Source organism: Ranitomeya variabilis, chromosome 1, assembly GCF_051348905.1.
Source record: "Ranitomeya variabilis isolate aRanVar5 chromosome 1, aRanVar5.hap1, whole genome shotgun sequence".
NCBI lineage: Eukaryota > Metazoa > Chordata > Amphibia > Anura > Dendrobatidae > Ranitomeya > Ranitomeya variabilis.
In genome coordinates, this window is record NC_135232.1 from 879688304 (window position 1) to 879712870 (window position 24567).

The 24567-nt window shown below is 43.6% G+C and overlaps 1 protein-coding gene across 2 annotated transcripts in view; it reads left to right on the forward strand.

Moving 5' to 3' along the window:
* The window catches only part of BANK1 (B cell scaffold protein with ankyrin repeats 1), an 828100-nt gene that overhangs the window by 797858 nt on the left and 5675 nt on the right, over window positions 1-24567 (forward strand). For both annotated transcript variants that reach the window (XM_077277945.1, XM_077277934.1), the window contains exon 18: window positions 11294-11364. In XM_077277945.1, coding sequence (XP_077134060.1) covers window positions 11294-11364 — 71 coding nt within the window. The remainder of the gene's footprint in view (window positions 1-11293; window positions 11365-24567) is intronic.

The window sequence follows — 24567 nt, forward strand, 5'->3', positions numbered from 1 at the left end:
ACATAGTTACATAGTTATTAAGGTTGAAGGAAGACTTAAAGTCCATCTAGTTCAACCCATAGCCTAACATGCCCTAACATGTTGATCCAGGGGAAGGCAAAAAAAAACCATGTGGTAAGAGTAAGCTCCACCATGGGGAAAAAAATTCCTTCCCGACCCCACATACGGCAATCAGACTAGTTCCCTGGATCAACGCCCTATCAAGGAATCTAGTGTATATACCCTGTAACATTATACTTTTCCAGAAAGGTATCCAGTCCTCTCTTAAATTTAAGTAATGACTCACTCATTACAACATCATACGGCAGAGAGTTCCATAGTCTCACTGCTCTTACAGTAAAGAATCCGCGTCTGTTATTATGCTTAAACCTTTTTTCCTCCAGACGTAGAGGATGCCCCCTTGTCCCTGTCACCGGTCTATGATTAAAAAGATCATCAGAAAGGTCTTTGTACTGTCCCCTCATATATTTATACATTAACATAAGATCACCCCTTAGCCTTCGTTTTTCCAAACTAAATAGCCCCAAGTGTAATAACCTATCTTGGTATTGCAGACCCCCCAGTCCTCTAATAACCTTGGTCGCTCTTCTCTGCACCCGCTCCAGTTCAGCTATGTCTTTCTTATACACCGGAGACCAGAACTGTGCACAGTATTCTAAGTGTGGTCGAACTAGTGACTTGTATAGAGGTAAAATTATGTTTTCCTCATGAGCATCTATGCCTCTTTTAATGCATCCCATTATTTTATTTGCCTTTGTAGCAGCTGCCTGACACTGGCCACTGAATATGAGTTTGTCATCCACCCATACACCCAGGTCTTTTTCATTCATGGTTTTGCCCAGAGTTTTAGAATTAAGCACATAGTTATACATCTTATTACTTCTACCCAAGTGCATGACTTTACATTTATCCCCATTAAAGCTCATTTGCCATTTATCAGCCCAAGCTTCTAGTTTACATAAATCATCCTGTAATCTAAAATTGTCCTCCTCTGTATTGATTACCCTGCAGAGTTTAGTGTCATCTGCAAATATTGAAATACTACTCTGAATGCCCCCTACAAGGTCATTAATAAATATGTTAAAAAGAAGAGGGCCCAATACTGACCCCTGTGGTACCCCACTGCTAACCGCGACCCAGTCCGAGTGTGCTCCATTAATAACCACCCTTTGTTTCCTATCCCTGAGCCAGCTCTCAATCCACTTACACATATTTTCCCCTATCCCCATTATTCTCATTTTATGTAACAACCTTTTGTGTGGCACCGTATCAAAAGCTTTTGAAAAGTCCATATACACTACATCCACTGGGCTCCCTTGGTCCAGTCCGGAACTTACCTCTTCATAGAAGCTGATCAAATTAGTCTGACATGAACGGTCCCTAGTAAACCCGTGCTGATACTGGGTCATGAGGTTATTCCTCTTCAGATACTCCAGTATAGCATCCCTTAGAATGCCCTCCAGGATTTTACCCACAGTAGAGGTTAAGCTTACTGGCCTATAATTTCCGAGTTCAGTTTTTGTCCCCTTTTTGAATATTGGCACCACATTTGCTATACGCCAGTCCTGTGGTACAGACCCTGTTATTATGGACTCTTTAAAGATTAAAAATAATGGTCTATCAATGACTGTACTTAATTCCTGCAGTACTCAGGGGTGTATCCCATCCGGGCCCGAAGATTTGTCAATTTTTGTGATTTTTAGACGCCGCCGTACTTCCTGCTGGGTTAAGCAGGTAACATTTAATTGGGAATTTTTATCACTAGTCATATTGGCTGCCATGGGATTTTCTTTTGTAAATACTGATGAAAAAAAGTCATTTAGCATATTGGCTTTTTCCTCATCCTCATCCACCATTCACCCAGACTATTTTTAAGGGGGCCAACACTATAATTTTTTTAGTTTCTTACTATTTATGTAGTTAAAGAATATTTTGGGATTATTTTTGCTCTCTCTGGCAATGAGTCTCTCTGTCTCAATCTTTGCTGCCGCCTTGATTTGCTTTTTACAGAATTTATTAAATTTTTTGTATTTATTTAATGCCTCCTCACTACCTACTTAAATGCTTTCTTTTTGTCACTTATTGCGCCCCTTACAGCTCTATTTAGCCATATTGGTTTCCTCCTATTTCTAGTATGTTTATTCCCATACGGTATATACTGTGCACAGGTCCTATCCAGGATGCTAATAAACGTCTCCCATTTTCTTTGTGTACTTTTATGTCTCAGGATATCGTCCCAGTTAATTGCACCAAGATCCTCTCTCATCCGTTGGAAATTTGCCCTCCTGAAGTTTAGTGTCCTTGTCACCCCTCTACTACACATCTTATTAAAGGAGACATGAAAACTTATTATTTTGTGATCACTATTCCCCAAGTGACCCCCAACCCTTATATTTGATATGCGGTCTGGCCTGTTGGTTAATATTAGGTCTAGCAGTGCCCCCCTTCTTGTTGGGTCCTGAACCAGTTGTGAAAGGTAATTGTCTCTCATAGTTGTCAAAAACCGATTACCTTTACTGGAACTGCAGGTTTCTGTTCCCCAATCTATTTCAGGGTAGTTGAAGTCCCCCATAATAATAACTTCTCCTTGAGTCGCTGCTTCATCTATTTGCTTTACGAGGATATTCTCCATTGCTTCCATTATTTTTGGAGATTTATAACAAACCCCTATCAGTAATTTATTATTTTTTCCCTCTCCCCTTATCTTCACCCACAGGGACTCTACATTTTCATTAAATTCACCTATATTATCACGCAGGATGGGTTTTAAGGTCGATTTTACATACAGACACACCCCACCCCCTCGCTTATCTGTACGGTCATTTCTGAAAAGGCTATAGCCCTGCAAGTTAACAGCCCAGTCATGGCTCTCATCCAGCCATGTTTCAGATATCCCCACCATGTCATAATTATGTTCCAACAACATTAGTTCTAATTCGTCCATTTTGTTGGTGAGGCTTCTGGCATTAGTATACATGCATTTGATGTTCCTCTCTGTACCTCTATTCCTTCTTAAATTACTAACTGTTCTAACCCCACCCCCCATGCCACCGCCACCCCCAACTTCCTTATTTGTGCCCACGTCTCTATCTGCACTATCTTCCCCTCCTATAAAATGAATACCCTCCCCCCAATCCCTAGTTTAAACACTCCTCCAACCTTCTAGCCATTTTCTCCCCCAGCACAGCTGCACCTTCCCCATTGAGATGCAGCCCGTCCCTAGCGTAGAGCCTGTAGCCCACTGAGAAGTCGGCCCAGTTCTGCAGGAACCCAAACCCCTCCTTCCTACACCAATTCTTGAGCCACTTATTAACCTCCCTAATCTCCTGTTGCCTCTCTGGCGTGGCACGTGGTACAGGCAGTATTTCGGAGAATACCACGTTGGAGGTCCTTGCTTTCAGCTTGCAGCCTAATTCCCTGAAATCATCTTTAAGGACCTTCCACCTACCTCTAACTTTGTCATTTGTGCCAATGTGCACCATGACCGCTGGGTCCTCACCAGCCCCTCCCAGTAATCTGTCCACCCGATCAGCGATGTGTCGGACTCGAGCGCCAGGTAGGCAGCACACCGATCCCTGTCTTTGTGACAGATTGCCCTATCTGTTCCTCTAATAATTGAGTCCCCCACTACCAGTACCTGTCTGGCCTGCCCTGCTCTCCTATTTCCCTTCTTACTGGAGCAGTCACTCTCTCCGGCTTTCAGAGGACATGCCTGGCTGCAGCAGTGCTACCCCTGTACTGGTACCCCCCTCATCTGCCAACTTAGCAAACTTATTGGGGTGTGTCAGATCAGGACTAGCCTCCCTGGCACTCTTCCCTCTACCCCGCTTTCTGAATGTCACCCAGCTACCTACTTCACTGTCCTGCAGATCCATCCTACCATCCCCCTCCTCATCTATCCCATTGAGCATCTGCTCTGTGAGCAGAAGACTCCTCTCTATGTTGTCTATGGATCTCAGTGTTGCCAGCTGCACATTTAGATCGAGAATCTGGGATTCCAAATGCACAACGTGCTCACATCTCGCACAGCAGTATGCACCCTCGACCGGCTGATCAAGGATTGCATACATGTGGCAAGATGTGCACTGGATGGGGATGGCATTAACAATAGTGGAGCACATTTCCTAATGGGGATTGCACCACACAGAAACGTTAAATAAAAAATAAATACAAGTATTAATTAAAAACTCCCTGATTCCAAAGTCACTGAATCACAAGTCACACTTACCGCCGTCCACACTTACGCTCAGGTCACACTCAGCTCGCTCACACTCGCTATGCTGAAGATTTATAGATTTTTTTTTCTCTCTATTTCCCTTCAACAACAAGCCACCTTGCTGTTCAAATGCACTTCCAAAAAGCAATGATGTTGGAACCCTTTTACCTGCCCAAAATCTAGTGGGTGTTTGCCGAATACTCGCTCATACTCATGGACCACCCGGTAAGCACCTTGTTTTTGGTGTGATGGTGTAGAGTCAGTGCCCACGTGTAATTTCTGACACCAATCCTCCATTTGTCCTGCAGAGCCATTGTCCTCCACCTGGTTGGATGGGACCAAGGGTCCTGTTGCCTGTATTACATTATTATCAACAGTAAACAGTTTAGCAACTGTGGCATACTTGGTTAGGTGGACCTCCTTCTCTCCACAGTTAAGGACACATACTGGCACCCTCCCCTTGAGGACTTCAACCACCCCTCTGGCTGTCAGGATTGTGGGCCTACTATCTGAATACACAGGTTCTACCAGGGCCTGGTAGTCTTTACCTCTGAGGCCTATTGCTGCCTGACACCACATTAACATTTCACTCCCGGGGGGTATTGCGATGGGGATTGAATCACTCACTGTGGCACGGCCAATTTCTCCACCAGATATTTCTACCAGCAGTCTCTGCACCAGAGCTCTGATTTTTCTGCAGGACACGTTGTTCACTGGAACCAGCAGTTTCGGCCACCTGTTGCAATAAGACAATAACTTATGCAAAACAATTTTCAATGACATTAGTTCCAATGGTCATCATGGGGTTACGTTCATGTCGGTCAATATCAACAATCACCATTCCTTGGGCCTTCAATTCTACCCGCCCCACCTTAATGGTGATACCTCTTTGTTCCCCACCTGTGGCAACGGCTGACCGTTAATGGCTACTATTGTCAAATCATCATCTGGGCCATGATTAATGTCTGTGTTGGCCCAATAACGCTTATAAAGAATGTAAGGCATAGTTGTCACCTGAGAACCGGTGTCCAATAAAGCGTTCATTGGGATGCTGTCGATCACATTGGGAAAGACAGGTCACCCTCTGACGTACTTGGCTCGCCAGTTTTGTGGGCCTGGTCATCCTATTCCTGGGGGTTGGCCCTCTGCCCCAGGGGTCGCTCGTTTAAATGACAGTACCTTGCGATGTGTCCTGCCTGGTCGCAGCGGTGGCAGATGGGTCGTCGGTCCTGATGAATAGCGATCGTCGTCTCTCCCTCTGGTTGGCGGGATCCTCTTCTGTCGTCACCAGGGGACGTCCTCCAGTCTGGAAGCCAGCTTGATCTTTTCTTTTGGCGACTCCTGCAGGGACTGCACGGTTTTAGCTAGTGCAGCTACACTTTTAGTCAGTTCTCGGACCTGGAGGCATAGTCCTGTGGGAGAGTCATCATCCAGGATCTGTGTGTTGACATCAACTGGGACCTGATGATATGCCATCTCCTGGTGGTACGTGAGAGCTGGACACCTATGGAGCACTGTGCGGCTGGGCTGAGGTTCGTGCAGCACTCGGATGGCTCTGTCCTTAAATTGCGCAAAGTCCAGGTCAGGTTTTTCAATGCCAGGATGTGCAGCTGTGTTCTGTGGTTGCTGGACAGGAGACCCTCGAACTGTTCCTTTAAGAGTTTGTCTCCCTCCTGCACGCTGTTAGGGTCAACCTGTCTGATGGCCTGCAGTGCCTCCTGGAGATTAAGGCCATAGTCCCGTATGCTATCCTGTGCTTTCTGCTTGCACCCAAAGAACTTCATTTTGATATCTGCAGCGGTGCTGGTGTCAAAGGTGGTCTTAAGTTTAGCAAATATCTGCTGCACAGTTCCTTCTTCCATATTTAGCCAGGATTTCACTTCTCTTAGCTGTGCCTATCAATTGTCCAATTAAGATGCTGACCTTTTGATGATCCGTTAAAGGATAAACTTCAAACAGCTGCAGAGTCTTTCTTTAAAGTCCCTTAATAAATGGGACACCCCAGAATATTGCGGAAGTCAGGACGCTCCAGGAATATAGGGCATGGACAGCGGCCTGATGGGCACTGTAGCTGCAGCGGGGTCCGGTCTGCGGGTAGAAGCTGCGGGGCCTGGTGGCAATGTGGGGCCTGCAGGTGCGTCTACCCCGAGGACTTGGAGCATCACAGGGGCTGCGGCTGTGTCCACTGCCATTTCTCCCCCCTGGTCTGACATAGCTGCTCCCACTTGCTAATCTTATAGGGGCCGGCATCTCTCCTCCGAAGTTTGTAGCGGTTCCTCCGGTGCATCGCTCGACACTTTGCAGTGTCCTCACTTCTGGCTCCGCAGTACGGCGTCTTCACTTCCGGCGTTCCCCTCGCAGTGCGGCACCTGTTTCCTTCTTTGCACTCTTTCCAGCTGGCTCCACCCATGAAGGTATGTCTCCTCCTTGCGCACCACACGGCGTGGCAATGGCGGCAGTTTTGGCGGCAATTTACAATGCACAGTCTCTTAATAAATCACAGTTAGGCACAGTCTCTTAGGCGCACATGACCCGATTTGCTGGTTCAGTTCATCCTGTTCGTGATGCCAAGATGAGTCGCCCACCAGGGCCATGGGGTACTCGGTACCGGGTCCTGAGTTCACAGGGGGATGTCACGGTGGCGACCCGATCCGTGGCCCTGGGCGCCCACGTAAAAGGGAATAGTCTTTAAAGGGAATTAAGTTTATATTTGTGATACCACCTGTGGTATTCGGTCAGTGGGGACCGATGCTAATTTAAGGGCTCCTCTGGGGTGATGTTATGGCAGTGAGATGGTATAACTTCCGACAGGTGAAGTATATCCCCAGGGCTCCCGATGTGTAGATGGAAGATAGTAAATGGCGCAGGAAGGAACGAGGACACAGCTTTGCAGTCTCTTTACCTTGTTTACTGAAGACTTCAGGCAGCCACAGTCCAGGGCACCAGATCACAGGGCAGGCAGGGTCCAGCTGGCTTGGAAGCTAATCAAGAGTCCCCTTTACCAAGTGGAGTTAAATGCCTTCCTCTAGCGCGGTGGTGTTATAGTCCCTTACTGCCTGTGGCTTCATATAAGGTCCTTACAGATGTTTTCTCTCTGTCCCCCATATAGTATAGGACATAACCGGTATGACTGGTGATGTAAGCCTGTTTATAGGGACTCTAGCAGGCCCCGGGCACTATTGGTGTCACCGTGCCTCCTGGGTGTGTGTGGGGACAGATAACTTGCAATTCTGCTGTCCTGCCAATTTCTGCTGTAAGTCGTAGAGTCCTTACAAACCTCGGTGGTCCGGCTACCGTTTATCTGCGCTTCAGAGGGAGGCAGCCTGATCTTAGTTGGTCTCCCCTGAGGTTACTCTCCTGCGCTTCGCTCTCCTGCACACTCACTGAACAATGGTCGGCTTTCTGTATGTCTCTTCCTCCAGGGGCTGCAGTACTTCAGATTACAGGCCCCTTCAGACCTGTGTCGGTCTGCTCTCTTCTGTGTCTCTCACTTTCTGAACTGAAACTGAAACTGAACTCTTTCCCTCCAGAACAGAATGTCTTTCTAGGGGAGTTCACCATAAACAGGTTTAGAGCTCCCCCTTCGGGCCTGGAGTGTAAACATGTTGTATGCATTGTGGTTACCTGATAAAAGATCTCCTTCATCGCTTCCAAGCGTAACATCACTCTCACCATGAGGAAAGCAATGCTACTGTGACGACGAGGACCATGGGGCGCCACACATTTATAGTGGAAGTAACCCCTGGTTTCTGCTTGGAGGCTATTTGTTGCAGGTTCCTGCTCTAATTCATCATTTGCCCCTTTTTTGGCTAATTTTGTCCTTTTTTTTGTTTGCACCCATTGATTATTCTATCTTTTTTGCAGTCTATTTTATATGTGCTCATCTGGGGTTTCTTTGGTTTCTACTTTTGTGCTGTGTCTAGCAAATCCAGATGTTTTTACGTGATAAATGAATTGCGATTTTTTAAAAAGTAAAAAAAGAAAAATCGGGGGTTTTTTTTTGTAGGGACTCACAAAACAATGAGGGCGCTTAAAATGTTTTTCGAGCTTGCATAATTTGACCAAAATATCAGTCAAGACCTCATGTGTATTATTTATAATTTACTGCTCATCATCCTTTTTATGCAGGATGCATCCAAGTCCAATTCTACTAGACAACCACCCCCTCCAAGAATTTGTAGGCTTGTGAGTGGTTGTTTCATCATTATTTTGCACCTGTGTTGCTTCCACCTTTATCAAGGGGGGCTGCTGCATCCTCTAAGTGCATTTGTTTTTGGACCTGTGTTGGTAAACTCAGCTGGCTTTTTTCTTATTTTTGTGTCCTTTTACTGTATTTTTGCTTTTTATAAAGTCACAAAATGTGGTGCAACTTCACTCTGGTCTTCCCCTAGTGTATGTTTGAGTCTCATAGACTTGTTGTCACGCTGGGTGAAGGATTAGTAAGTACACAACAAGGGGAAGAGGGAAGAGGGAGGCCAAACACTGGGGAAGAAGAGAGTAGAGAGCCCTAGGTAGATGTAAAATCACCCTGTCTGCCCTAAACATCCCTATATAGCTTCTGCACCTATCCCCGATTAGGAACCTAATCCCTGCCTGACCCTAGCAACAGGCCCTACATAGGGAGGGGATGGGGTTGAGTACTAGTCAGTCCCAGCTGAGAGTGCAGCTGTTTGACTTTTCTTCCAACTAAAACTATAGACAGAGAGGGTAGATGGATGGGAGGAAAACACTTAGCTTGAGAAGACCACCAAGATATCAAGTAAGCAATCCTCCAAAGGTCCTCAGAAAAGACACTAACCGACTGTGAGAGCTTCCAACAAGACTGAGGCAAGTATGAGCTAACACCGGCACCATGCTGCTGCAATTAAATGTATTTAAACCTTCAGCACAGGTGTGTGATTAGCAGCAGAAGGTGGAGGTAACTATTGGGTCCTAGAGGGAGAAGTATGTTGCTCCATAACAGGTATGCAAATATCAAGAAGGTGCTTGAGCTAAACGCAAAGACCTTCTACAGCCGGATCCAGGATGACTGTCACACCTGACATACCTATGGCACTTGTGGGCTGACTTTTGCAACTTCTGGCCTCAAAAGTTGGAAAAACAGTTCATACATGGAAGAAAGCCCATTTTTAACTTCGCAGCAAATTCATGAATCGTGTTTGCCATTTTAATGAATTTGGAGCTGAAAATTGCAACTAATGCCAAAAGACTAAATAGCAAAGTGACTTAGAAAAAAGTGCAAATGATGAATCAAGGCCCATACTCAAACCTGACAGGCAGCATCTGGGGTCTGTATGGTGTTGATGGTGTCCATCATGTTACAGATGAATTTGTTTTTTTTTGTCCCTAATACAGAACAAAGTAACAAAATTCATAACACAGATTTGAACCCAGTCTAACATCTCACCGCCACTGCTAACACTCTGAAAACATAAATGATAAATGCACTCATTTCAGCAATGACCTTTGTTCATTTTTATTACAAAATGTTGTGCTATAGATTTTCTGCCAACACAGAGAGATAAGTCATAAATGTTATTAAACTAAGGGAGTTGATTTATACAATACATCAGCAAAAGCTTTGACTTGTTCTCCTGTTACCTCACTTTTTTACCTAGATATTTAGCGGTGCATAAAGTATCCCTGTGGGGAATCCAATGCTTTTAAATGAGACACCGTATAGAATACTATGAAATAAAATATACTATTGGGTCACTCAGTAAAATAAACATCATTGAATCATACAAGGCAGGAGATCAATTTACTCCAATTTCTATGTTTGTGCCATTGTCTTATCTAAGACAACATTTACTCAGCGAATTGTAATAAACAAATGGCTACAAAAAAGCTGATCTTATGATTAGAAGCAGTGGGACCCTGGAAAATTGGCTTGTCTAGTGAGGATCAATTTAATTCAGAGTGGTTATCTAGGAGGAGACCTTTTTTTAAAAAAACAACAATGCAGGGCCAGTATCAATCAGGGTCGGTGGCGCGGCCAAAGCTGCTGCTCTCCATGCTCAGAGCAGTGACTGAATCCATGCCTGTGTTGCCGCCGTGACTGAGACTGAATGCTCCTGGAGGAAATAATTTTAATTTTCTCTCTGCAGTATTCAGCTATGTACAGGCCCTGTGCAGGTTAGTAATGCTATTACCCTGCAGATTAACACCATATCTGGAGGTTAATAGTTTTTTTTCTGATGACAGGTTACCTTTAAGGTAATCATGCTAGAACAGTAATTCTTAAATCTGTACAAAAGGTTGTCATTTTGGAGATCCTATACAACTAGCCCATCCCTAACGTAACAGTGTTTTCACTAGTGATTTTTTAAGGTGAATTGAATCCTCCTCAAATTTTGCAACAATCTGTGTTCTTCAGAAATGGATTTTTCCTATTAGCTCCTTGCAAATTTAGCAAAATGGCAGTTGGGACTATAGAAGGCCAGGAAAACAGCTAAAAAAATGAATACCAAATGTTCACAGTTGTAGGCATGTTCTTTACATGAACTGATGCAAACCCTCAAAAAAACAGTGAAATTCCAGGTTGTGAGGTATCAAAACATGAAAAATGCGAAGGTTGTGAATACTTTTCCAAGACACTATTGATATGATAAACTGTGCCTGATGAAGAGACCTGAGTAGTCTCGAAAACTTGCTATTTATTACCATCTTTTCAGTTAGCCATTAAAAGGTATCAATCACTGAGGACTCTCAAAGTTTAATGTTTTCTATATTTTTTTAACATCCTGCATTTAATATGCTTTGAGGTCTGGGGAGATGCGCAGCATAACAAAAACATTCAATTTACAGAGAGTAGCTTCTTGGCAAATTTGCCCAATTCAGATCTATGTAGATCAAATCATCTCTACTGGCTTCCATGGGCTCCTAGGAACTTCAGCATTCCATAGAATCCTAGTGGTAAGACTTCTCTAGGTCTTTTCTTAGGTATTTTGATTCATAGAATGAATGATGAATGATTATTAATGATTGGGTGAGAATCATATCCACATAAAATTCTGAACTTGTTATTATAATCTTTATAGTATAAAAGATTATAAAATTACTGATTTCTCTTTTCAGCATTACCTGGGAAGAAGACAACCTATGGGATGTTTGACAATAGCATCTACCAGAAGCCAAATAAGCCAGAAGTATGATTTTCTTTCTTTCTTTCTTTCTTTCTTTCTTTCTTTCTTTCTTTCTTTCTTTCTTTCTTTCTTTCTTTCTTTCTTTCTTTCTTTCTCCTGAAAACCAAAACTTTAAAGTTCAAGATTCATACCGGACACCTAGTGTACGGAACCCTAAACACAGCCTTTTAACAGGATGCCCGGTTTTCTGTTTGGGTTTGGATGCCTAATAAAGTTTGCTGAAAGGCTACAGTACAGCAAGCTTTTGGGCTGTGGGCACTTCCAGAGCCATCACAGCTATGCCAAGTATTGGTATGGCTGTGATTGTGTAACAAGGTGGCACGGGGTGGTAGTAATGGGCAAGTCCACTAAGCAACAGTCAGTGAGCACCCCGGCCCCTTGCACATGAATAGATGAGTACTCACTGTGTCAGCTAGAATCCTAATCCCAAAAAACACCACAGAGTCGCAATCTTTGTTCCAATGATTAAACTTTACTAAACAGCAAGACATCCATGACATCCAGGGGTACAGTTCACAGAGGTCAACAGTTCCTATGCTTTCCCTGCCATCTCTACGGACTATTCGGGTCTCATCTGTTCATCAGCTCCCATCCTGGAATCGGGCCCCGTATTCTGCCTGGGGAAGATCCTGTTGAGCCGATGCCAGTTCCCACTGCCCGACAGTCCTTGGCAATAAGTTATTCTCCTCCAGGGGTATACCCTTCTCCAGACAGTGGAGCAGGTCCTGCCTCAGGCAAGCCTGCCCGGGCTCTTCTGCAAGAACAGGAAATCCTTCTCCTGTAAACCTGTGGGACTGCCCTCTTCTTAACCCCTTCTGTCAATAAACTAATTATGTACAATTGCAATGACATGGGGTCTGCAAAGCAATACACAATACATATGAAACGTGACACATTAATACATGAGAAGGCAATATGCAACATTAACACACAGCAGAACAGTGTAAACCTGAGGGAACCATTGGCTGCCACTTGGGCTCAGTGTATAGGAGAAAGGAGGCAAATGAGGTTCCACGCCACCTCCTTACACACTCCTCCTTCCTAAAATATGGTCGTCTCCAATCATAATGGCTCCTGTAAAAGAGCAAACAATATAGTTCATTAAAACGTGCGCAGTCTCTGTCTGATGCCGCCAAAGGCACAAACTTCTCGGCGGGGTTAAAACCCAACAAACAAAAGAGTCTCAGTTTCTTTTAAAGTGGGTCCAACTAACCCCAGTGCCTTGGCTCCTGGGGCCCATTCAAACATACTGGCCTGATGGCCACACAATCCTAGTCCACATAGTCCTGACCCAGCTCACTCCTCAGGTCCTCCTGCTCAGCTTCTCTCCCTCCCTCCTTTTGCTAGATTACGCGCCATTAACACTTTGGAGTGCTGCTTTTAATGGGGAAATAGTTCAGGGTTAAAATGAGTAAAGTTCAAGGTTAATACAGTTCATTCCTTATAGCAGTTATACGCACAGTTCATATCAACCAACCCTCGTAGGGTTCCAGCCCCGTAATCCAACTGAGGATGCACAACTGTGCACAAAGAAACTTGGAGGAGGGGAGAAAACAAAGTCATTCCTCTGTGATCTGGATGATCACCACTGACACCAATTCCTCTGTGCCATATAGGGCCCACTGCCCTTGCAGGGATGCAGAACAGTCCCTTTTTGCTTCTTCAAGTGCAACCAGCACAACATTTTTTTATCAAGATAGGGCCACTTCAGTCAATGCATGGCTGTTGGCAGGAATAGTGGGCCATATTTGGACGATGCACAGCAATGTATGTATGGGCTGAGGATCCGCTGGAGGATAACTCACCACTGTTCCTCCAACTTCTCTTCAGCAGTAGCTGACTTCTGGTACCTGGAGCCTCCTGCTGCCGTGACCCGACTGCGGTCACCGCTTCCTTTAAGGGCGTCTCTGTCCTCTGGCTCACTGGCACGACTGCGACTGTTGCAGGTGGCCACACACAATACTGCTCCTTTAAGATTTGGCGCTACCACCGCTTCTTTTTCTCAATCACTCCCCCCACCCACCGGGCCTCGTCTGCTGTGGGAGCTCAGAGCTCATCCAGATAGATGGGAGGATGAAGGTGTCACCAACACCTGGGATGACGGTGGAGTCGGGAGATGGGATGTGACTGGAGAAGACTGCGGGGCCACAGAAGGCAAAGGCGCAGGGGCTGAGATGACAGGTTGGTCGGGCAGGAGTACCTTACTTACTGCTGCTGTGTCCGTTGACAATCATGGGCCACATGGGCTCAGTGTATAGGAGAGAGGAGGTAAATGAAGTTCCCTGCCACCTCATTACAATTGGTCAGTGCACCACATGATCTGGCCTGTATAAATGCCGGATCATGACACAAATTTTTACTGTACCACTGTATCTATATGAGTAGTGTGGCCAAAAAATAAATCTACTCTGCAGCTGTCTCTCTTCCATTTTTGGTCAAAACAAATTATTGTACTCTGCAAAACCCTTCATTGTTTCCAAATGCGGCCCGCAACACATCGATTTCCAGCTACTAACACAGACCTACAAAGCCATCCAGAATCTGTCTCTTCTATATATCTCTGAACTAATCTCCCGATATTTCCCACCATGTAACATCTAGTCCTACCAAGACCTCCTTCTCTCCTCCACAATCGTATGATCTTCAAACAATCACCTGCAAGACTTTTCCCGAGTATCCCCCACAATGTGTGGCCCAACACATTCGATTACCCCATACATTCGGAACTTTCAAGCTGAACTTGAAAACCCATGTCATCAGAACAGCTTACAGCCTGCAATGACCCTGCTGCCACCTCCACAACACCAAAGCTGTTGCAACCCGCGAACCTACTGTCTCCTTCCCCATTATCTTGTAAAATATAGGCTGCAAGATTAGGGTCCTCTCCCCTCTGTACCTGTCTGTCACTATTAGTTTGTTCATTGTAATTTGAATTTGTGCTCTGTAAGTAACCCCTCCTCATGTACTGCACCAAGGAATCAATGGTGCTCTAAAAAAAATTATAATAATAATCCTCTGCATAATGTTCTATCCAGTTCGCAACACTGCCCTCCTAGCCGGACTACACACAGTTGAAAGCTGCAGCAGTTGGCACCTGGGCTTCATCATCATTATCATCATTATCCTCATCAGATATGTCCTGCCGTGGTCTGCTGACCTTTTACATTACCTCTCCCATGTACTCATACTCCAACAGAACATGTGGTTGGGCATCAGTGCACTCAATGTCTTCTAAATGTTGGCCACGGTCAGGTGGATGGTCCACGGAACTACAACCAGCAGAGTCATTAAAAAGTAGATGTGACTGCTGCATGACTTGGGGCTCAGACAGATTGCCTGATTTGCACAAGGGTGAGATGGAAGGCAGATGTTCATGGGCCGCAGGAGTAAAATCTGCACTTTCAGCAGGGGACCGGGTGGAAAACAAAGTGAAGGAACTGAAGGCACTCTCAGCCAACCAATCTAAAACCACATCTACTTGTTATGGCCTCACCAGTCATTCAGTGGTACTCGTATCTATGAAATTGCATAGAATATACTGTTGCCTGCTTGCCCCAGAGGCAGGCCTTTCATTTGGGCGCATAACAGGTACAGATCAACCATGGCCCTTCAGCACATACACCACCACCAGCAACATGGCCACATGCCCTATTTGATGCTCTCCTCATTGCTTTCAATCCAAAAAAGTGCAGAGTATTACACATCCTGTATACAGAGAGACAGAGTGGCTGGCAGATCATTACACTGCCTGTTTTCATAGTGCCCCTAAAAAAATCAATGAAAAATAACAAAAACAGTGTTGGATACCTTCTCCTCCTCTGCCTCTTTCACCTACAAAACTTTAAACATCCCAAGGAGCACTGTGCAAGCGATCATATTGAAATGGAAGGAGTATCATACCACTGCAAATCTACCAAGACCTGGCTGTCCCTCTAAACTTTCATCTCAAACAAGGAGAAGACTGATCAGAGATGCAGCCAAGAGGCCCATGATCACTCTGGATGAACTGCAGAGATCCATAGGACAACAATTAGTCATACACTGCACAAATCTGGCCTTTATGGAAGAGTGGCAAGAAGAAAGCCATTTCTCAAAGATATCCATAAAAAAGTGTTGTTTAAAGTTTGCAGCCAGCCACTTGGAAGACACACCAAACATGTGGAAGAAGGTGCTCTAGTCAGATAAAACCAAAATCTAACGTTTTGGCAACAATGCGAAACACAGCTCATCACCCTGAACACACACATCCCCACTGTCAAACATGGTGGTGGCAGCATCATGGTTTGGGCCTGATTTTCTTCAGCGGGAACAGGGAAGATGGTTAAAATTGATGGGAAGATGGATGGAGCCAAATCCAGGACCATTTTTGAAGAAAACATGTTTGAGCCTGCAAAAGACCTGAGACTGGGACGGAGATTTGTCTTCCAACAAGACAATGATCCTAAACATAAAGCAAAATCTACAATGGAATGGTTCACAAATAACCGTATCTAAGTGTTAGAATGGCCAAGTCAAAGTCCAGACCTCAATCCAGTCAAGAATCTGTGGAAATAGCTGAGAACTGCAATTCACAAACACGATGTACAAAACTGATAGAGACATACCCCAAGCGACTTGCATCTGTAATCACAGCAAAAGGTAGCGCAACAAGTATTAAGTTAATGGGGCTTAATAATATTGCACGCCCCACTTTTCAGTTTTTGAATTTCCACAAAAATTTAAAATAACCAATAAATTTTGCTCAACTTCACAATTGTGTTCCACTTGTTGTTGATTCTTCACCAAAAATTTCCATTTGGTATCTTTATGTTTGAAGCATGATATGTGGGAAAAGGCTGAATAGTTCCAGGGGGCCGAATACTTTCGCAAGGCACTGTATATTATAGTGATATTGAATCCTACTCTATTTTTGCAACAATCTGGATTCTCCAAATCCAGAATGCTGATTTTCTTTATTATTCACTCAGAGTGAATTCAGTATGAAGGCAGCAAAAGGTTAAAAAAATAAAAATAACTAGAAACTTCACTGCTCATCTCTGGACTACCTCCACTGTTGGCTTTCCTCCGTACAGTCCATACCATCTACAGAGCATAATAAGGTAGATTTAATTCGCAGAGTATGCATTTTCTGTGAATCATATTGAATATCCCAGTAAAATCCAGGAGATTTGGCAAATTCAAATTTCATCAGACCCACTCATCTTTACCCAGCACCATTTCACACACTGCTGAAGACTCATTGAGATGGCTAATGACTCCAGGCATTGATGTGTGTCATTCCCCATGATCCACTGAAACAATCACCTTACAAGTAGTGTTGAGCATTCCGATACCGCAAGTATCGGGTATCGGCCGATATTTGCTGTATCGGAATTCCGATACCGAGATCCGATACTTTTGTGGTATCAGGAATCGGGATCGATATTAATGTGTAAAATAAAGAATAAAAATAAAAAATATTGATATACTCACCCTCTGGCGCTCCCTGGTTGTAACCGCCAGCCTCCGTTCATAAGAATGAGCGCTTGAAAGTCCTTAGATGACGTCGCGGCTTGTGATTGGTCGCGTGGCGGTCACGTGACCGCTCCGCAACCAATCACAGGCCGCGACGTCTTCTAAGGACTTTCAAGCGCTCATTCTTATGAACGGAGGCTGGTGGTTACAACCAGGGCACGTCAGAGGGTGAGTATATCAATATTTTTTATTTTTATTCTTTATTTTACACTTTAATATGGATCCCAGGGCCTGAAGGGGAGTTTCCTCTCCTTCAGACCCTGGGAACCATCAGGATACCTTCCGATACTTGGTGTCCCATTGACTTGTATTGGTATCGGGTATCGGTATCGGCGATATCCGATACTTTTCGGGTATCGGACGATACTATCCGATACCGATACTTTCAAGTATCGGACGGTATCGCTCAACACTACTTACAAGGTCTTCTTCAGCCAATCAGGACAGCTATCACAGCCAGCATAAAAGATGTGGCTTTTACAGCATAGGAATATTGATCAGAGTGCACAGCTCATTGTACCTAGGAATAGAAAAAGGCCTAATCTGATTGTGTTATACTACTGCAGTGCTGAAGGAGTTTAAAAATGGGAGTGATAGTTTCAGTCTGTGAATAATAGTGCAAAGAGTCAAGTGATGCAGGGAAGTGCTGTACCTCTATAGTCCCTCAGTCTGACTGTGAATTTATTTGTGTGTGGAGTACAATACCTTGAGAACAGCATTTTTTATATTCTTCACACACTGCAAACAAGAATAGCAGTTTCATACCCTACTGTCAGAGTTTTGCTACTAAACTTTAAGATAAAAGAAAATATATACAGTATACTGTGTATATATATATATATATATATATATATATATATATACCGTATTTTCTGGTGTATGAGACAACTGGGTGTATAAGACGACCCCCAACTTTTCCATATAAAATATGGAATTTGGGATATACCCGCCGTATAAGACGGGGGTCATCTTATACGCCCAGTCATCTTATACGGCGTGTGGTTCCTAGGGTCTGGAGGAGAGGAGACTCTCCTTCAGGCCCTGGGATCCATATTCATGTAAAAAATAAAGAATAAAAATAAAAAATATGGATATACTCACCCCTCCGACGGACCCTGGACCTCACCGGTGCAAGCGTCTGCCTCCGTTCCTAAGAATGCAGTGAGTGAAGGACCTGCGATGACGTCGCGGTCACGCGACCGCTCACGTGACCGCTCATGTGACCGAGACGTCATCGAAGGTCCTGTTCACTCACTGCATTCTTAGGTACGGAGGCAGACGCTTGCACCGCTGAGGTCCAGGGTCCGTCGGAGGGGTGAGTATATCCATATTTTTTATTTTTATTCTTTATTTTTTACATGAATATGGATCCCATGGCCTGAAGGAGAGTCTCCTCTTTTTCAGATACTGGGAACCATCCAGGATCGCTCTGTGCACCCGTACCCGGCGTATAAGACGACCCCTGACTTTTGGGACAATTTTTAGGGGTTAAAAAGTCGTCTTATACGCCGGAAAATATGGTATATACTGTATATATGTGTATATATATATATATATATATATATATATATATATACACAGTGAGGAAAATAGGTATTTGATACACTGCCGATTTTGCAAGATTTCCCATCTACAAAGAATGGTGAGGTCTGTAAATTTTATCATAGGTACACTTCAACTGTGAGAGACAGAATCTAAAAATAAAAAAACAAAAAAGCACATTGTGTGATTTTTAAACAATTAAATTGCATTTTATTGCATGAAATATGTATTTTATCACTTACCAACCAGCAAGAATTCTGGTTCTCACAGACCTATTAGTTTTTGTTTAAGAAACCCTCCTACTCTGCACCCATTACTTGTATTACTTGCATCTGTTTGAATTCATTACCTGTATAAAAGACTCATGTCCAAACACTCAACCAATCACACTTCAACCTCTTCATCATGGCCAAGACCAAAGAATGGTCTAAGGACACCAGGGACAAAATTGTAGACCTGCACAAGGCTAGGATGGGCTACAGTACAAAGCTAGCAGCTTCGTGAGAAGGCAACAACTGTTGGTAAAATTATTAGAAAATGAAAGAAACAGAAGATGACTGTCAAACTTCTTCGTTCTGGGACTCCCCCATGGGACTCCATGCAAGATGTCATCTCGTGGGGTAAGGATGATTCTGAGAAAAATCAGGAATCAGCCCAGATCTATAGAGGAGGACCGGGACAATGGTCTGAAGAGAGATGGGACCACAGTCTCAAATGTTACCATTAGTAACACACTACGTTGTCATGGATTAAAATCCACAGGGCATGCAAGGTCCCCCTGCTCATGCTAGCACATGTCCAGACCCGTTTGAAGTTCACCAATGACCATCTGGATGATTCAGAGGAGGTATGGGAGAAAGTCATGTGATCAGATGAGACCAAACTAGAAGAAGGATGAGAACAACCCTAAAAACGCCATCCCAACTGTGAAGCATGGTGGGGGAAGCATCATACTTTGGGGGTGTTTTTTTGAAAAGGGGACAGGATGACTGCACCGTAATGAAGGGAAGATGGATGGGGACATGAATCACAAGATTTTGGCCAACAACCTTCTTTCCTCAGTAAGACCATTGAAGATGGGCCATGCCTGGGTCTGCCAGCATGACAATGACCCAAAACACACAGCCAGAGCAATTAAGAAGTGGCTCCGTAAGAGGCAATTGAAGGTCCTGGAGTGGCCCAGCCAGTCTCCAGACCTGAATCCAATAGAAAATCTTTGGAGGGTGCTGAAACTCAATGTTGCCAAGCAACAGTCCAGAAACCTGAAATATTTGGAGAAGATCTGAATGGAGGACTGAGTCAAACTCCCTGCTGCTGGGTGTGCAAATGTGGTTAAGAACTACAGGAAACACCTGACCACTATAATTGCAAACAAAAGTTTCTGTACCAAATATTAAGTTCTGTTTTATTTCATGCCATAAAATGCAAATTAATTATGTAAAAATCATACAATTTGATTTTCTGAATTTTTTTGAGATTCTGTCTCTCACAGTTGTAGTGCACATAAGTTAAAAATTGCAGACCTCTCCACTCTTTGTAGGTGGTAAAGCTTGCAAAATCAGCAGTCTATTAAATACTTATTTTTACCACTGTATATATACACTCACTGGCCACTTTATTAGGTACACCTGTCCAACTTCTTGTTAACACTTAATTTCTAATCAGCCAATCACATGGCGGCAACTCAGTGCATTTAGGCATGTAGACATGGTCAAGACAATCTCCTGCAGTTCAAACCGAGCATCAGTATGGGGAAGAAAGGTGATTTGAGTGCCTTTGAACGTGGCATGGTTGTTGGTGCCAGAAGGGCTGGTCTGAGTATTTCAGAAACTGCTGATCTACTGGGATTTTCACGCACAACCATCTCTAGGGTTTACAGAGAATGGTCCGAAAAAGAAAAAAAATCCAGTGAGCGGCAGTTCTGTGGGCGGAAATGCCTTGTTGATGCCAGAGGTCAGAGGAGAATGGGCAGACTGGTTCGAGCTGATAGAAAGGCAACAGTGACTCAAATCGCCACCCGTTACAACCAAGGTAGGCCTAAGAGCATCTCTGAACGCACAGTGCATCGAACTTTGAGGCAGATGGGCTACAGCAGCAGAAGACCACACCGGGTACCACTCCTTTCAGCTAAGAACAGGAAACTGAGGCTACAATTTGTACAAGCTCATCGAAATTGGACAGTAGAAGATTGGAAAAACGTTGCTTGGTCTGATGAGTCTCGATTTCTGCTGCGACATTCGGATGGTAGGGTCAGAATTTGGCGTAAACAACATGAAAGCATGGATCCATCCTGCCTTGTATGGAGCATCTTTGGGATGTGCAGCCGACAAATCTGCGGCAACTGTGTGATGCCATCATGTCAATATGGACCAAAATCTCTGAGGAATGCTTCCAGCACCTTGTTGAATCTATGCCACGAAGAATTGAGGCAGTTCTGAAGGCAAAAGGGGGTCCAACCCGTTACTAGCATGGTGTACCTAATAAAGTGGCCGGTGAGTGTATATTGTGCTCCTGTATATGTATGTGTATATATATATATATATATATATATATATATATATATATACAGTTAGGTCCATATATATTTGGACAGAGACAACATTTTTCTCATTTTGGTTATAGACATTACCACAATTAATTTTAAGCAAAACAATTCAGATGCAGTTGAAGTTCAGACTTTTAGCTTTCATTTGAGGGTATCCATATTAAAATTGGATGAAGAGTTTAGGAGTTTCAGCTCCTTAACCTGTGCCACCCTGTTTTTAAAGGGACCAAAAGTAATTGGACAATTGACTCCAAGGCTATTTCATGGACAGGTGTGGGCAATCCCTTCATTATGTCATTCTCAATTAAGCAGATAAAAGGCCTGGAGTTGATTTGAGGTGTGGTGCTTGCATTTGGAAGGTTTTCCTATGAAGTAAACATGCGGTCAAAAGCGCTCTCCATGCAGGTGAAACAAGCCATCCTTAAGCTCTGAAAACAGAAAAAACCCATCCGAGAAATTGCTACAATATTAGGAGTGGCAAAATGTACAGTTTGGTACATCCTGAGAAAGAAAGAAAGCACTGGTGAACTCATCAATCCAAAAAGACCTGGGCGCCCACGGAAGACAACAGTAGTGGGTGATCGCAGAATTATCTCCATGGTGAAGAGAAACCCCTTCACAACAGCCAACCAAGTGAACAGCACTCTCCAGGAGGTAGGAGTATCAATATCCAAATCTACCATAAAGAGAAGACTGCATGAAAGTAAATACAGAGGGTTCACTGCACGGTGCAAGCCACTCATAAGTGTCAAAAATAAAAAGGCTAGACTGGACTTTGCTATAAAACATCTAAAAAAGCCAGCACAGTTCTGGAAGAACATTCTATGGACAGATGAAACCAAGATCAACCTCTACCAGAATGATGGAAAGAGAAAAGTATGTTGAAGGCGTGGTACAGCTCATGATCCAAAGCATACCACATCATCTGTAAAACACAGCAGAGGCAGTGTGATGGCTTGGGCATGGCTGCCAGTGGCACTGGGTCACTAGTGTTTATTGATGATGTGACACAGGACAGAAGCAGCAGAATGAATTCTGAGGTATTCAGAACCATACTGTGTGCTCAGATCCAGCCAAATGCAGCCAAACTGATTGGTCGTTGTTTCATACTACAGATGGACAATGGCCCAAAACATAAAGCCAAAGCAACCCAGGAGTTTATTAAAGCAAAGAAGTGGAATATTATTGAATGGCCAAGTCAGTCATCTGATCTCAACCCAATTGAGCATGCATTTTACTTGTTAAAGACTAAACTTCAGACAGAAAGGCCCACAAACAAACAGCAACTGAAAACCACCGCAGTCAAGGCCTGGCAGAGCATCAAAAAGGAGGAAACACAGCGTCTGGTGATGTCCATGAGTTCAAGACTTCAGGCAGTCATTCCCAACGAAGGGTTTTCAGCCAAGTATTAAAAATGAACATTTTATTTAAAATTATTGAATCTGTCCAATTACTTTTGGTCCCTTTAAAAACAGGGTGGCACATATTAAGGAGCTGAAACTCCTAAACCCTTCATCCAATTTTAATGTGGATACCCTCAAATGAAAGCTGAAAGTCTGAACTTCAACTGCATCTGAATTGTTTTGTTTAAAATTCATTGTGGTAATGTCTATAACCAAAATGAGAAAAAATGTTGTCTCTGTCCAAATATATATGGACCTAACTGTATATATATATATATATATATATATATATATATAGAGAGAGAGAGAGAGAGAGTTTCGTATAGAATATCAGTGGCGCTCGCTACGCTACTTCCTTGCAGCAGATTTTATCACAGTCCCACTTATCTGTGTCGTCTACTCAATGTAATATATAAATAATAATATATCCGCGCTAGGAATAATCCCCTTTTTTATTTCTTTATATAGCACAATGGGTTAGAGAACAATATCTCTTATTTTAGTTGCCAGCTAAACACAATGATGTCCATGCTTTTACCTTTCTAGACGCAGAAGGAGACCTTCAGTGTTTTCTCTCCTCTTTTTCCGTGCCAACCAGGCCCTTTATAGTTATGATTTTCATCCAAATTTTTGGATACTATAAAATGAACGCATGGGATTTTCTTTAGTATAGATAAGGCGCACTACTTGTCCCAGATAGATTTAAATAAAGGATATATAAATACCTAAAACACACACATAAAACGTATAAAAGCAAACAGCTCAAGTTATTTAAGGGATATTTGCCAGAGGGGAGGTTACCTCCTATATTCCTGTTTGTTCCTCTGCTCTTATGTAGCTGTAGGAGACTCCTCGTTCTTTGTCCTGATGTCCGGGTACGATGAATAAATTATGCCGCTCCTGGGGGTGGTAAGCGCTGCTCCGGCCGGTAGCAGCGCTACAACACACCCGTAACTAGCACTCTATAGCGTGGGGTGGCTGCGCGCTGTATGTATTAGCCGCTCGGTCTCCCGACAATGCAGGACCTAGCGTGACGTCACAGTCACGTGTTGGCACACGTGACTGGCTATGGATAGCGCAATGGACCAAAAAGACCGATGCGTTTCGGAATAGCCGTATTCCTTCTTCAGGTAACCTCCCCTCTGGCAAATATCCCTTAAATAACTTGAGCTGTTTGCTTTTATACGTTTTATGTGTGTGTTTTAGGTATTTATATATCCTTTATTTAAATCTATCTGGGACAAGTAGTGCGCCTTATCTATACTAAAGAAAATCCCATGTGTTCATTTTATAGTATCCAAAAATTTGGATGAAAATCATAACTATAAAGGGCCTGGTTGGCACGGAAAAAGAGGAGAGAAAACACTGAAGGTCTCCTTCTGCGTCTAGAAAGGTAAAAGCATGGACATCATTGTGTTTAGCTGGCAACTAAAATAAGAGATATTGTTCTCTAACCCATTGTGCTATATAAAGAAATAAAAAAGGGGATTATTCCTAGCGCGGATATATTATTATTTATATATATATATATATATATATATATATATATATATATATATATATATATATATATACACTTGTGAAAAATGTGAAAAATGGAGATCTCTTACACCCATACTTTATTTACAACAGAACATAGATCACAGATCATTTCATTTGAAAAAATTAACTCATTTACAAATTGATTGCAGTAACAAATCCCAAAAAATGTTACAAAATGGTTAGCAAAAGCTAGACAGTCAATTTTCAACTAAATAACATGATTGTTTCTAAAAAGAGCATCTTAAGGCCCCGTCTCACATAGCGATTTACCAACGATCACGACCAGCGATACGACCTGGCCGTGATCGTTGGTAAGTCGCTGTGTGGTCGCTGGGGAGCTGTCACACAGACCGCTCTCCCCAGCGACCAACGATCAGGGGAACGACTTCGGCATCGTTGAAACTGTCTTCAACGATGCCGAAGTCCCCCTGCAGCACCCGGGTAACCAGGGTAAACATCGGGTTACTAAGTGCAGGGCCGCGCTTAGTAACCCGATGTTTACCCTGGTTACCAAAAAAAACAAACACTACATACTCGCCTTTCGGTGTCCAGGTCCCTTGCCGTCTGCTTCCTGCTCTGACTGAGATCCGGCCGTACACTGAGAGCAGAGCGCAGCGGTGACGTCACTGCTGTGCTCTCACTTCTCACTGTACGGCCGGG